The sequence below is a fragment of the Salmo salar genome, chromosome 19, assembly GCF_965601325.2.
Source record: "Salmo salar chromosome 19, fSalSal1, whole genome shotgun sequence".
NCBI lineage: Eukaryota > Metazoa > Chordata > Actinopteri > Salmoniformes > Salmonidae > Salmo > Salmo salar.
In genome coordinates this window covers 73,489,573-73,504,890 of record NC_138309.1, presented here as the reverse complement: position 1 = coordinate 73,504,890, position 15,318 = coordinate 73,489,573, and the positions used below count along the sequence as shown (strand labels likewise).

The following is a 15,318-nucleotide window of genomic DNA, read 5'->3' as shown; positions in this document are numbered from 1 at the left end:
TCATATAAACGTTTTAATGTACATTTTCGAACAACGCGAGACTTGAGCAGCGGACTTCGTGGTCTGACGTCATCTGAAAATGGCTACTTCGTTAAAGGGATTATAAAATACGGTATTTTAATTTTACACATTTAAATCCCTCTATATGCTCTATTTCTACACTTCATAGGTATAATGTTTTTAATGTTACATTTGTCCACGTGGTTACCCTCCTGAATGCCCCGTCATTTTAAAATGGACTAACTTCGCTAGTTTACCGCGCTCCTCGTCGCATTTCGAAATAAGAGCGCTTTGTTATTAACAGTAACTTAAACCGCGAAATCAAAACATAAGAGAAATGAAATGGTTTCAAGCTTCATAAACGTTTATCTTAATGTACAATTATAATTATAGCATCAGAATGATTCACAATTAAATTGATATATCAGTAATGGTTGAACAGAACGTAGCTGATTTTCGCAGTTAGCCATGGAACTGAGGAACTTTTATTTTCATAATGTTGGCTAAACTGTTCGATGAGATGAGTGTTGCGGTTGTAATTGTGTATTCATTTAAATCACTTATTTTTATCCCAACAGAACACCTGATACACACTTTCAACCAAACAATAACATTATTATAAAGGGTGAGTACATGTGTATTTATGTAATTGTGTTATGTGTATCTTGCTGGGGGAGAGAGAAGTAAATAACTAGAATGGTAGATGGATAAGCTATTATTATTTTGGGAGAGAAAAGATTGACTGTTTAAACATTAAGAATGTTTTGGTTAAAAGATGAGGGCTGGACCTGGAGAAATGTAACCACTCTCAAATTCATAGGAATATGGATACAAGGACTGACCATCCATGATATCAAATGTATAGTTTTAACCATGTTTTGAAGCGCTTCAGCGTTTGTTTATATTTACATTGTTTACAAACATTGGAGTTAAACAAGCTTATATTTTGGGTCCTGATGAAGTGTGACAGTTGAACTAAGCTCATGAGGCATTTGTAAGTTCTATTCTTCAAGAATCAATGAGTACAGATCATTCATTTCTAAGTTCTATTCTTCAAGAATCAATGAGTACAGATCATTCATTTCTAAGTTATATTCTTCAAGAATCAATGAGGATATATAATTCATTTATACGTCCAGAAATGGATGTAGATTTTCCCTTTAAATACTGTCAGTCTGAGGTTGGCCCTGTCCTAGCCTGCACGGTTAGTAGATTTCTCAGATATAAACAGCAACAACCTTTCATGCACACTATCTCCTCTGACATAAAGACCTTTTAGTAAAGGTATTGCACTGTTAGTTAAAAAACAATCCGATTGAAATTAATTCCCCTCCCTGCAGTTTGACCCCAGCGTGAACCTGGAAGCAGTAATGTCACAGCTGGCCCACAGCGAGCACCTGTTGGAGCAGCTGCGTTGGCAGCGGGAAAGCAACGTTCTGTGTGACATCACGGTCGTCGTGGGCGACACGCTGTTCCGAGCGCACCGTAATGTGCTGGCGGCGTTCAGCGGGTTCTTCTCCGCACTGCCTGACAGAGGTCACCTGGTCACAACCCTTAACCCGGAGTTTGTCAGTGAGCAGGCCCTGTACACCCTGCTGAAATACATCTATTCTGGAGAACTACACACTGACAGGTAGGTACATCACTACACTGATGTGTAGAAGCTAATTTAGCAATAGGTGTGGCAATACTATTCATCAAATCAAAAGGTGTGTAAGCGCCCCTATGTATAATACGACTACACCACCATCATACCATCACAATAACTGTGTATCACAGGAGGCTGCTGAGGGCAGGAATGGAGTGAATGGAATGGTATCAAACACATGGAAAGCATGTGTTTGAGTTCGATTACCATTCCTTTTATTCCATTCCAGCCATTACTATGAGCCCGTCCTCCCAAATGAAGGTGCCACCAAACTCCTGTGCTATGTAGGATACGATATTGTTGTTAATCTGTTGTTTATCTGTTTTTGTTATTGATCTCTTGTTTATTTGTGGTTGCCATGATAACAGTGAGGGGTCGGAGGCCGTGCTGGGAGCGGCAGTGTTCCTGGGGATGAGGGAGGCGGAGCGTCACCTGAAAGACAAGTCTGATAGCCAACGGGAGATGAGGATAGAGTCAGCCTCACCTACCCCCTCCCCCCATTGCTTACCCTCACCCCCCACCCCAGAGGAGTTCAAGCCCTTGTCCTGCGTTTCTGGAGGGGGCTCGGTAGAGAGGGAGGAGGAGAGGGAAGGAGAGAAGGGGGAGGAAGAAGAGCGGGGAGATCCAGAGTACACCCCTCCCTCCCCAAGCCCCCCAACATCCCCCCGAAGAGGATCGAGGAAAAGAAAGGGAAGAAAGCCCAAGGCCACACCTCGCAACCAGACCTCAACTGGAAACCAAACCTTGCCTAGCAACCCAACATCACCTAGCCATGACGACACCCAAGATGACGCAACAGTCCCCCAGCCTCAGAGGGGCAGGGGGAGAGGGAGAGGAAGGGGGAGGGGGAGGGGAGGAGGAATGAGGAGGGATCTGTCGTTGAAGGAGTCAGGCCTTCAGATCGTTGAGGAGAATGAGACAGACCTCAGCCCTTCATCATTGAAACCTGTCAAGAGGCAAAGGAGGAGCAGTGGAGAGAGGAGAGGAGTGAAGAGAGGGAGAGGAAGAGGGAAACTGAAGGAGAACAGATCGAGCGATGGAGAGGGGGATGAGGGGAAAGCTGTGTTGAAGAACCAACAGGTGAAAGAGAAGCCAGTGTGTGCTGAGTGTAACAAAGAGTTCTCTGAGATCAGTAGTCTGAGGAGACACATGAGGATCCATAAAGGAGTGAAACCTTTCCAGTGTCTCTTCTGTTCCCGAGCCTTCACACAGGGAAACCAGCTCAAGACTCACCTTCGCATACACACAGGTAAGAGACACACACACACATACACACACACACACACACTCCTCCGCATACACATACAGGTGTGAGACACCCTAACTGTCTCTCTGCCTTTCTAGGAGAGAAGCCGTTTGCATGTTCTCAGTGTGACAAGGGTTTTGCCCAGAAGTGTCAGTTGGTGGCTCATTGTCGAATGTACCACGGAGAAGAGAAACCTTACACCTGTGAACAATGTGGGCTGCAGTTCGCTACCTCATCTAACTACAAGATACACTGCAGGTAGGACTGTGTGTCTGAGTGTGTGTGCATGTGCGTGTGTGGAGAGAAGACCTATTTGTGTGTATCTATCTACCTGTGTGTGTGTGTCCATGTGTGTGTCCATATAGGAAGCACAGTGGAGAGAAGCCTTATATTTGTGAACAGTGTGGGAAGGGTTTTGCCCAGGCCAGCACTCTGACCTATCACATGAGGATCCACACAGGAGAGAAACCTTACCAATGTGACGATTGCGGGATGGCCTTCTCCGTCTCTTCCTCTCTCATCACACACAAACGCAAACACACAGGTAACACACTGAAGCAAAGAGAAACATTACCAGTTAAATTTGTCTTGATGGTGTGTGTGTGAGCATGGGTCCCTGTATTCTCTGACGTGTGTGTCCGCATTTCTGTGTGTTTTCCAGGTGAAGCTCCACACGAGTGTCTGGTGTGTCAGAAGGCCTTCATTACCAAACGAGAACTCAACAAACACTCCCGCATCCACAACAGTGAGTCTACCAAACACACACACACACGTGAGAACCAACCACTTTGACTACATAAATCTATCCAAGGGAAAAGATGACAAGCACCGAGTGTCCAGATGTCAAACAAATCACTGTCTGTTAGTTGTGTAGATCTACTGTGTTCTAGAAGGGCACCTGTCCTGGAGTGGAGAGTAAACACAAGATGGAGAGAGTCACTTGGAAGAGGAGAGAGAGAGATGTAGGTAAAGAATAGAGGATGGAGAAGAAGGGACCATATAGAAGTGTAGCGGGAAGAAGGTAGAAGATGGAAGCGATGGATAGACTGATAAAGGAGTTGATATGGAGATTATAGATGTTGCTCTGAGTTTTTCCCGACCATGTGACTTGACCAGGAAAGACTCCTGGCCCTAGTTGTAGAGAATGGGGAAAGATTTGTGTGTGTGTGTGTGCTGTGCGTCGTGTGTGTAGGTGGAGACCCAGCTGTTAAGCAGCGTGTGACATGTGAGCTGTGTGGAAACACCTACGCTGGCCTGAGCAGCCTGAAGAAACACCAAGAGAGACAACACTTAGGTGAGGTGTGTGTGTGTGTGTGTGTGTGTGTGTGTGTGTGTGTGTGTGTGTGTGTGTGCAACTTATCCTTTTGGCCATCTATGTTAACCTGTGTGTGTGTTCTCCAGTTCCATTGGCGTTTCCAGAAGGGGCTCTCCTCCACAACATTCCTATCGACCACCAGGGGCTAATCTCCCGCGATGCGCCCAGCCCCATTCACGAGGAGCCAGACAACCCTGACCCCGAGGAGCCAGACAACCCTGACCCCGAGGAGCCAGACAACCCTGACCCCGAGGAGCCAGACAACCCTGACCCCGAGGAGCCAGACAACCCTGACCCCGAGGAGCCAGACAACCATGACCTCGAGGAGCCAGACAACCATGACCTCGAGGAGCCAGACAACCATGACCTCGAGGAGCCAGACAACCATGACCTCGAGAAGCCAGACAACCATGACCTCGAGGAGCCAGACAACCCTGACCTCGAGGAGCCAGACAACCCTGACCCCGAGGAGCCAGATAACCATGACCTCGAGGTGCCAGACAACCATGACCTCGAGGTGCCAGACAACCATGACCTCGAGAAGCCAGACAACCATGACCTCGAGGAGCCAGACAACCATGACCTCGAGGAGCCAGATAACCATGACCTCGAGGAGCCAGATAACCATGACCTCGAGGAGCCAGATAACCATGACCTCGAGGAGCCAGATAACCATGACCTCGAGGAGCCAGATAACCATGACCTCGAGGAGCCAGATAACCATGACCTCGAGGAGCCAGATAACCATGACCTCGAGGATCCAGATAACCATGACCTCGAGGAGCCATATAACCCTGACCTCGAGGAGCCAGATAACCATGACCTCGAGGAGCCATATAACCATGACCTCGAGGAGCCAGATAACCATGACCTCGAGGAGCCAGATAACCATGACCTCGAGGAGCCAGACAACCCTGACCTCGAGGAGCCAGATAACCATGACCTCGAGGAGCCAGACAACCATGACCTCGAGGAGCCAGACAACCTTGACCCCGAGGGGCCAGACCACCCTGAACTCGAAGAGCCAGACAACCATGACCCCGAGGGGCCAGACAACCCTGAACCAACGACCCCTAACTTGAGCCCAAACCCTCTCAGTGTTCTAGTGGAACAGCTGCGTACATCTTCCTCCTCCTTCTCTTCCCCACTCTCCCACTGTGATCCAGCCTACCCTGTCGAAGACATGGAGCAGATCATCATCATTAGAACTTTGGACAATGACCTGCCCTGACCCCTGACTCAACCACCTCTGACCCCCTAACCCAGACCCTAACATTACTCTCTCAGGCTTGGAGTTGATCCACCCTTTTTGAATGGATCAATGGGACCTACATGATCCAATATGAATCAGCTGTAGTGTCAGATATAGAACTGTGAATAGTGTGGATGTTGATATGTCATATATGTAATTACATTTACATTTTAGTAATGTAGCAGATGCTCTTATCCAGAGCGACTTACAGTAGTGAGTGCATACATTTTTGTAATTCACTCCATCTTTTAATGAAATGAACTCATTCAGATCTAAACATTTATTTTATTGTATGTTGTAAATGTTTATTACTAGAGATAATCACTGAGGACCTACCCACAGAACAGCCAGGCTCACCAACTCCTGGCTTTGCATTTCTCTACATATCTTGAATCGTTTTCTGTTCAACGTTCTGGTTTTAAACCTCAGTAACATGGGGCTTAATGTCTTATGGAATCTAGAGGTAGTATTGAGATGGATGGATATTTATGAAAAGTCAAGGTTTTTAATTCAACAGCTCTATTCTTTTTTGGGAGGAATACATCTCTGAAATCTCTGTGCTTTCTCATCCTTTCCACAAAAGTACATTATCATTATACAGTGCCTTCAGAAAGTATTCACACACCTTAATTTTCCCCCCAAAAATTGGTGTTACAAAGTGGGATTAAAATGGATTTAATTGTAATGTTGTGTCAATGATCTACACAACATACTCTGTAATGTCAAATTGGAAGGAAAATTCAAAGATGAGTAAAAAAAAAATAATACAAATTTGAAAAATTCAAACACTTACAGTTGAAGTCGGAAGTTTACCTACACTTAGGTTGGAGTCATTTTTCAACCATTCCACAAATGTCTTGTTAACAAACTATAGTTTTGGCAAGTCGGTTAGGACATCTACTTTCCAACAATTGTTTACAGATATTATAATTCACTGCATCACTTATAATTCCCTGCATCACAATTCCAGTGGGTCAGAAGTTTACATACACTAAGTTGACTGTGCCTTTAAACAGCGTGGGAAATTCCTTAAAATTATGTCATGGCTTTAGAAGCTTCTGATAGGCTAATTGACATCATTTGAGTCAATTGGAGGTGTACCTGTGGATGTATTTCAAGGCCTACCTTCAAACTCAGTGCCTCTTTGCTTGACATCATGGGAAAATCAAAAGACCTCAGAAGAGAAATTGTAGACCTCCACAAGTCTAGTTCATCCTTGGAAGCAATTTCCAAACGCCTGAAGGTACCATGTTCATCTGTACAAACAATAGTACGCAAGTATACACACCATGGGACCTAGCAGCCGTCACACCGCTCAGGAAGGAGACGCATTCTGTCTCCTAGAGATGAACGTACTTGGGTGCGAAAATCGCACCAAAGTAAAATTGACGTCGGAACAACAGTAAAGGATCCTTGTGAAGATGCTGGAGGAAACGTGTACAAAAGTATCTATATCCACAGTAAAACGAGTCCTATATCGACATAACCTGAAAGAACGCTCAGCAAGGAAGAATCCACTGCTCCAAAACCGCCCCAAAAAAGCCAGACTACGGTTTGCAACTGCACATGGGTACAAAGAACATACTTTTTGGGGAAATGTCCTCTGGTCTGATGAAAAAAAATAGAACTGTTTGGCCATAATGACCATAGAAGCTTGCAAGCCCAAGAACACCATCCCCACCGTGAAGCACGGGGGTGGCAGCATCATGTTGTGGGGGTGCTTTGCTGCAGGAGGGACTGGTGCACTTCACAAAATAGATGGCATCATGAGGTAGGATAATTATGTGGATATATTGAAGCAACATCTCAAGACATCAGGCAGGAAGTTAAAGCTTGGTCGCAAATGAGTCTTCCAAATGGACAATGACCCCAAGCATACTTCCAAAGTTGTGGCAAAATGGCTTAAGGAGAACAAAGTCAAGGTATTGGAGTGGCCATCACAAAGCCCTGATCTCAACCCTATATCAAATTTGTGGGCAGAACTGAAAAAGCGTGTGCGAGCAAGGAGGCCTACAAACCTGACTCAGTTACACCAGCTCTGTCAGGAGGAATGGGCCAAAATTCACCCAACTTATTGTGGGAAGCTTGTGGAAAGCTACCAGAAACATTTGACCCAAGTTAAACAATTTAAAGGCAATGCTACCAAATACTAATTGAGTGTATGTAAACTTCTGACCCACTGGGAATGTCATGAAATAAATAAAAGCTGAAATAAATCATTCTCTCTACTATTATTCTGACATTTCACATTCGTAAAATAAAGTGGTGATCCTAACTGACCTAAGACAGGGAATTTTTACTGATTAAATGTCAGGAATTGTGAAAAACTGAGTTTAAATGTATTTGGCTAAGGTGTATGTAAACTTCCGACTTCAACTGTATATAACTTGATTATATAAGTATTACAACCCCTGAGTCAATACATGTTTTTCGGAGTAAATAACCCACGCACACTAGAGAAGCTTTAACCAAGTTTAATTCTTCCCAAAAGTTCTGTACAGCTGTATTCAGACAACCCAACATTTGTCCCATCCAGATATTTATATCCCACTTAAGACACTCCCCCTTCTCTCCAATCATTACATCTTATGCTCAACAGGAAGAAGGTAACCAGATACTAAACCCTGATTACTCCCTTAAGGGGAACTGACCTCACCTCCTGACTTCAACCATTCCTTCCCCTAGACCACAGATGTCCATCTGTCTCCCCTATCTCAACAGTTGCTCTACTCCCTTCCCCAAACCCATTCCAACACATTTCACAGCTATCTGTCTTTCTACAGAGGCCCAGCCTCTTTCTCCTTTGATTCTATGCTTCTTTCCTATCATTTATTTAATATCTCAATGTTCAAAATGTTGAATCCAACAGTCTAAGAGCTTTGCACACTTGAATTGTACAATATTTGCTCATTATTATTAAAAAGATTCTTCAAGCTCTGACAAGTTGGTTGTTGATCATTGCTAGCAATGTCATAGACTTACAAGCCGATTTAAGTGAAAACTGTAACTAGGCCACTCAGGAACATTCGATATCGTCTTGGTAAGCAACTCCACTGTAAACTCAGCAAAAAAAGAAACGTCCCTTTTTCAGGACCCTGTCTTTCAAAGATAATTCGTAAAATTCGTAAAAATCCAAATAACTTCACAGATCTTCATTGTAAAGGGTTTAAACACTGTTTCCCATGCTTGTACAATGAACCATAAACAATTAATGAACATTCACCTCTGGAACGGTCATTAAGACACTAACAGCTTACAGACGGTAGGCAATTAAGGTCACAGTTATGAAAACTTAGGACACTAAAGAGGCCTTTCTACTGACTCTGAAAAACACCAAAATAAAGATGCCCGGGGGTCCCTGCTCATCTGCGTGAACGTGACTTAGGCATGCTGCAAGGAGGCATGAGGACTGCAAATGTGGCCAGGGCAATAAATTGCAATGCCTGTACTGTGAGACGCCTAAGACAGCGCTACAGGGAGACAGGACAGACAGCTGATCGTCCTTGCAGTGGCAGACCACGTGTAACAACTCCTGCACAGGATCGGTACATCCAGACATCACACCTGCGGGACAGGTACAGGATGGCAACAACAACTGCCCGAGTTACACCAGGAATGCACAATCCCTCCATCAGTGCTCAGACTGTCCGCAATAGGCTGAGAGAGGCTGGAATGAGGGCTTGTAGGCCTGTTGTAAGGCAGGTCCTCACCAGACATCACCGGCAACAACGTCGCCTATGGGCACAAACCCACCATCGCTGGACCAGACAGGACTGGCAAAAAGTTATCTTCTCTGACGAGTCGTGGTTTTGTCTCACCAGGGGTGATGGTCGGATTCGCGATTATCGTCGAAGGAATGAGCGTTACACCGAGGCCTGTACTCTGGAGCAGGATCGATTTGGAGGTGGAGGGTCTGTCATGGTCAGGGGTGGTGTGTCACAGAATCATCGGACTGAGCTTGTTGTCATTGCAGGCAATCTCAACGCTGTACGTTACAGGGAAGACATACTCCTCCCTCATGTGGTACCCTTCCTGCAGGCTCAGCCTGACATGACCCTCCAGCATGACAATCCCACCAGCCATACTGCTCGTTCTGTGCGTGATTTCCTGCAAGACAGGAATGTCAGTGTTCTGCCATTGCCAGCGAAGAGCCCGGATCTCAATCCCATTGAGCACGTCTGGGACCTGTTGGATCGGAGGGTGAGGGCTTGGGCCATTCCCCCCAGAAATGTCCGGGAACTTATAGGTGCCTTGGTGGAAGAGTGGGGTAACATCTCACAGCAAGAACTGGCAAATCTGGTGCAGTCCATGAGGAGGAGATGCACTGCAGTACTTAATGCAGCTGATGGCCACACCAGATACTGAATGTTACTTTTGATTTTGACCCCCCCTTTGTTCAGGGACACATTATTCAATTTCTGTTAGTCACATGTCTGTGGAACTTGTTCAGTTTATGTCTCAGTTGTTGTATATTGTTATGTTCATACAAATATTTACATGTTTAGTTTGCTGAAAATAAACGCAGTTGACAGTGAGAGGACGTTTCTTTTTTTTGCTGAGTTTATATTTTGGCTTGTGTTTCAGGTTATTTTCCTGCTGAAAGGTGAATTTGTCTCTGTTGGAAAGCAGACTGAACCAGGTTTTCCTGTAGGATTTTGCCTGGGCTTAACTCTATTCCGTAATTTTTTTTACTCCTTAGTCCTTGCCGATGACAAGCATACCCATAACATAATGCAGCCACCACCATCCTTGAAAATGATGTGTTGAATTTGCCCCAAACATAATGCTTTGTATTCTGGACATAATGTTCATTTCTTTGCAGTTTTACTTTCGTGCCTTATTCCAAATAGGATGCATGTTTAGAAATATTTTTATTCTGTAGAGGCTTCCTTCTTTTCACTCTGTCATTTAGGTTAGTATTGTGTAGTAACTACAATGTTGTTGATCCATCCTCAGTTTTCTCCTATCACAGCCATTAAACTATGTAACTGTTTTAAAGTCACCATTGGCCTCATGGTGAAATAAATCCTTGAGCAGTTTCCTTCCTTTCCGGCAACTGAGTTAGGAAGGACCAGAGGCGATTTTAGCATGTAAATCTTAGTAAGACAAAAAAAAAATGGAAAATGAAGTGGAATGCATTCCAGCAAAGCCACTACACTACACAACACTAAACAATACATTAATTGCACTATAACGGTGACAAACCGTGCCCACAAACTGTTAGGGCCTACATAAAGCTGTCCCAACAGCTATCTCAACACCTTACCACTGCTACACCTGGCTATCAGCGGAGCCTTGTCTGGCAGCGAAACAGTTCATTCAGCCTCATTTACTGCCTTTTAAAAAAACATAGCTGAAAGGGCTGACTTGCTTAAACAAATGTGGTTTCTAATGACAATTGAGATTTACAAACTATGGCATAAGGTGACGACAAGCAGGTAAGAGGCAATCCGTCATTTTGATTAAGACAATGAGAGTGCTAGGACGGATGTAGCGTTAGTCAATATAACTATTTGTTTAGTACTTTTGAAATGTACAGCAACAGAATTCAGAACATGCGCCGTTCTTACAGTGCTCTCCCTGTACCCCAAGTTAGAACCATAGGATAAATAAAGGGGGCATATTAGCAGACAATGAAAGCGCTTACAATATTCAATGATTAGAACAGGATAGAACAGAGCGTCTGGTAAGACAAGGGGCGGTGGACTATGTATTTTTGTAAATAACAGCTGGTGCACGATATCTAAGGAAGTCTCGAGCTATTGCTCATGATAAGCTGTAGACCACACTACCTACCGAGAGAGTTTTCATCTGTATTCTTCGTAGCTGTTTACATACCACCACAGTCAGAGGCTGGCACTAAGACAGCATTGAAGGAGTTATATTCCGCCATAAGCAAACAAGAAAACGCTCACCCAGAGGCGGTGCTCCTAGTAGCCAGGGACTTTAATGCATGGAAACTTAAATCTGTTTTACAAAATTTCTATCAGCATGTTAAATGTGTAACCAGAGGAAAAAGAACTCTGGACCACCTATACTCCACACACAGAGACGCATACAAAGGTCTCCCTCGCCCACCATTCGGCAAATCTGACCATAATTCTATCCTCCTGATTCCTGCTAACAAGCTAAAATGAAAGCAGGGAGCACCAGTGACTAGATCAATAAAAAAAAGTGGTCAGATGAAGCAGATGCTAAGCTACAGGACTGTTTTGCTAGCACAGACTTGGGCGGAAATCCCGGGGGGGACACGACCCCCCCATCCTGGGAAAAATATGATTTGTCCCCCCCAATATATCACTGAAACATAACTATGTAATTTATATAATATTAATAATACGCAATGAAAGCAATTGTGCTGATTATAGACACTTAATAGCGCGTTTTTAAGTTTCAAAAGATTGCAACCCCCCCACCCTTTGCCTCACAATGGTTTGATCCACTGCCAGTTCCTTAGCTTGCTAGGTAACAGAGAGGTCGTATCTACTGTCTGAAAGGCACTCAATGCACGTAACTGACGGGAGGTTCATCCAGTCAATCGCGCACACACACTAGCTGAATATGCAGAGCTAGCACGCAAATATTAACTATTAAGCTAGCTAGTACCTATTCCATTTATGTGGCGTCGTCAAAGATGGAATCAGCATGCAGATGATGTAAGTTAGTGCTTCAAAGTCCCTGTGATAAGGTTAGCGATAAACTGAAATCCAAACTGAACAGAACTACACTCTCTTCTACCATTGTCTTAAATATATTTAATGGTCTCGTTGCAAAAGCTAAATTGTCGCAAGTGAACTTTTATTTATTTATTTTATTTCACCTTTATTTAACCCGGGTAGCAAAGAGTATAGCAAACACCACTGAAACTGAATTGGTGCTCGCTAGCTTTGCAAATTCAGCTATTGTTGGAAGCCAGCCAATATGAAACAAACTATTAAAATTACAAAAGGTTGCAGCATATGTTGTGTAAATGGTGAACTCATACAGCTGTCAACTCTTGTCATTTTAATCCGTTTCACATTTGCTAGCTACCTTTTAGATCTAAGCCCAAATAGAATGATTGAAGATGATAGAAGCCCAGCCCATCTCCTACTGCTGGCCAGCCAGCCAGCCAGGTAGAAAAATGGCAGAAAATTAAAAGACGGACATCAGAGTATTTTTCAGTACACCAAAACGCAAAGTAAGAACCCTAGTAGCCTAATATCTCAAAGACTAGTTGATAAAATGTTCATAAGAAAGAAATGAAATTCTAATGGAAATGTTTCGCAATGATGTCATTAGGCAGAGCAGGCAACAGATTGCACACAGACAGCAGAGTTGGGGACAGATATGCAGGGACAGACTGGCAGAGACAGGGAGTCTCAGGTAAAGTCTTTGTTTGGCAACATTATGAAAGGTTCTCAATTTTTTTTACTTGTAAAATAGGAACATAATTGGAAAATGCCATGGATACCCCCACTCTCAACTTAAACTGGTGACTGAACTAAGATTTGTTAAAGGCAATGGTATTGCTGTTGTGATTAGTTGTGTAGTTTTGGGTACCGGTAGTTAGGAGTATGGCAAACACCTTATTTCTTTGGTTCCTCAATATACATTTACCATATTACAATGTAGGCTATGTGTTACAGCACTACTTTTGGTGTCCCCCTCAGGAATTGCTCTTGAGAAAATTTCATGTAATTGTCCCCTCCAAAGTTGATATCAGATTTTCGCCCCTGAGCACAGACTGGAATATGTTCCAGGATTCCTCCAATGGAATTGAAGAGTACACTACATCAGTCATTGGCTTCATCAATAAGTGCATCGATGATGTCGTCCCAAAAGTGACCATACGTACATACCCCAACCAGAAGCCGTGGATTACAGGCAGCAATCGCACTGAGCTAAAGGGTAGAGCTGCCGTTTTCAAGGAGCGGGACTCTAACACGGAAGCTTATAAGAAATCCCGTTTTGCCCTCCGACAAACCATCAAGCAGGCAAAGCATCAATACAGGACTTAGATCGAATCGTATTACACCGGCTCTGACGCTCGTCAGATGTGGCAGGGCATGCAAACCATTACAGACTACAAAGGGAAGCACAGCCAAGAGCTGCCCAGTGACACGAGCCTACCAGACAAGCTAAAGTACTTCTATGCTAGCTTCGAGGCAAGTAACACTGAAACATGCATGAGAGCACCAGCTGTTCCGGAAGACTGTGTGATCACGCTCTCCGCAGCCGATGTCAGTAAGACCTTTAAACAGGTCAACATTCACAAGACCGCATGGCCAGATGGATTACCAGGATGTGTACTGCGAGCATGCGCGGACCAATTGGCAAGTGTCTTCACTGACATTTTCAACCTCTCCCTGTCCGAGTCTGTAATACCAACATGTTTTAAGCAGACCACCATAGTGCCTGTGCCCAAGAACACTAAGGTAACCTGCCTAAATGACTACCGACCCGTAGCACTCACGTCTGTAGCCATGAAGTGCTTTGAAAGGCTGGTCATGGCTCACATCAACACCATTATCCCAAAAACCCTAGCCCACCAAGACAGTTGTGTAGAGGGCACATCAAAACCTATTCCACCTCAGGAGACTGAAAAGATTTGGCATGGGTCCTCAGATCCTCAAAAGGTTCTACAGCTGCACCATCGAGAGCATCCTGACTGGTTGCATCACTGCCTGGTATGGCAACAGTTCGGCCTCCGACCGCAAGGCACTACAGAGGGTAGTGCGAATGGCCCAGTACATCACTGGGGCCATGCTTCCTGCCATCCAGGACCTCAATACCAAGAGGTGTCAGAGGTAGGCCATAAAAATTGTCAGACTCCAGCCACCCTAGTCATAGACTGTTCTCTCTGCTACCGCACGGCAAGCGATACCAGAGCACCAAGTCTAGGTCCAAGAGGCTTCTAAACAGCTTCTACCCCCAAGCCATAAGACTCCTGAACATCTAGTCAAAGGGCTACCCAGACTATTTGCATTGCCCCCCCTCCTTACACCACTGCTACTCTCTGTTGTCATCTATGCATAGTCACTTTAATAACTCTACCTACATGTACATACTACCTCAACTAACCGGTGCCCCCGCACATTGACTCTGTATCGGTACCCCCTGTATATAGTCTCCCTATTGTTATTTTACTGCTGCTCTTTAATTACTTGTTACTTTTATCTCTTATTCTTATCCGTATTTTTTTTAAAACTGCATTGTTGGTTAGGGGGTCATAAGTAAGCATTTCACTGTAAGGTGATACACCTGTTGTATTCGGCGCGTGTCACTAATACAATTTGATTTGATTTGATTACATTGCTCTAAAACAGGTTATAGGCTACAGTAGAACAGTCAGAACAGTAGGTGAAATGAAGAGGGGTAAATAGACCAAATTATTAGGGTGAGGTACATGGGCTAACATCTTACAACATACACTTAGTATTACTTTCTTAGCTGCAGTATACATATCTCCCTGGCATATTACATAATTTATGAAGCAGCATACAAGTCATTTTTGGACTCACATTGCTGTGCTCGGCTCACTTGAACAGGAAGGTGGCGTGGCAGTCCTCCGAGTTAACAGTTGTTTGGTGCACGGCACAAATCATGCTTCATTGACAGCATGGCCAATGTTGAACGTTAATCATTTTAAACTTGGAAAAGAGCCCCTTAATCCCAGATTTGGGACCACATAGCCACTGTCACTGATTCCTGTGGTGGAATATTCTATTCAAGTGAGAGAGACTTTGTCTTTTCTTCAAACAATCATCTTTATTCAATATTGATTAATTATTGCAATAATGAAACCGTCATTATTAAGCCTACCCTTTACAGACCATGCTGTCCCTTATATATCTGATACCAAGATTGCTCAGTCA

General features: G+C 44.2%; 1 protein-coding gene across 1 annotated transcript; it reads left to right on the top strand.

Annotated features, from left to right (window-relative positions):
* Positions 1-35: 35 nt before the first annotated feature.
* On the top strand, positions 36-8,404 carry LOC106579458 (uncharacterized). Its single transcript, XM_014159383.3, has 9 exons — positions 36-112; positions 579-625; positions 1,341-1,633; positions 2,017-2,897; positions 2,993-3,152; positions 3,260-3,438; positions 3,556-3,639; positions 4,087-4,188; positions 4,296-8,404. The coding sequence occupies exons 3-9, from the start codon at positions 1,371-1,373 to the stop codon at positions 5,438-5,440; spliced, it is 2,814 nt and encodes a 937-aa protein (XP_014014858.2). The 5' UTR covers positions 36-112; positions 579-625; positions 1,341-1,370; the 3' UTR covers positions 5,441-8,404.
* Positions 8,405-15,318: the final 6,914 nt, after the last annotated feature.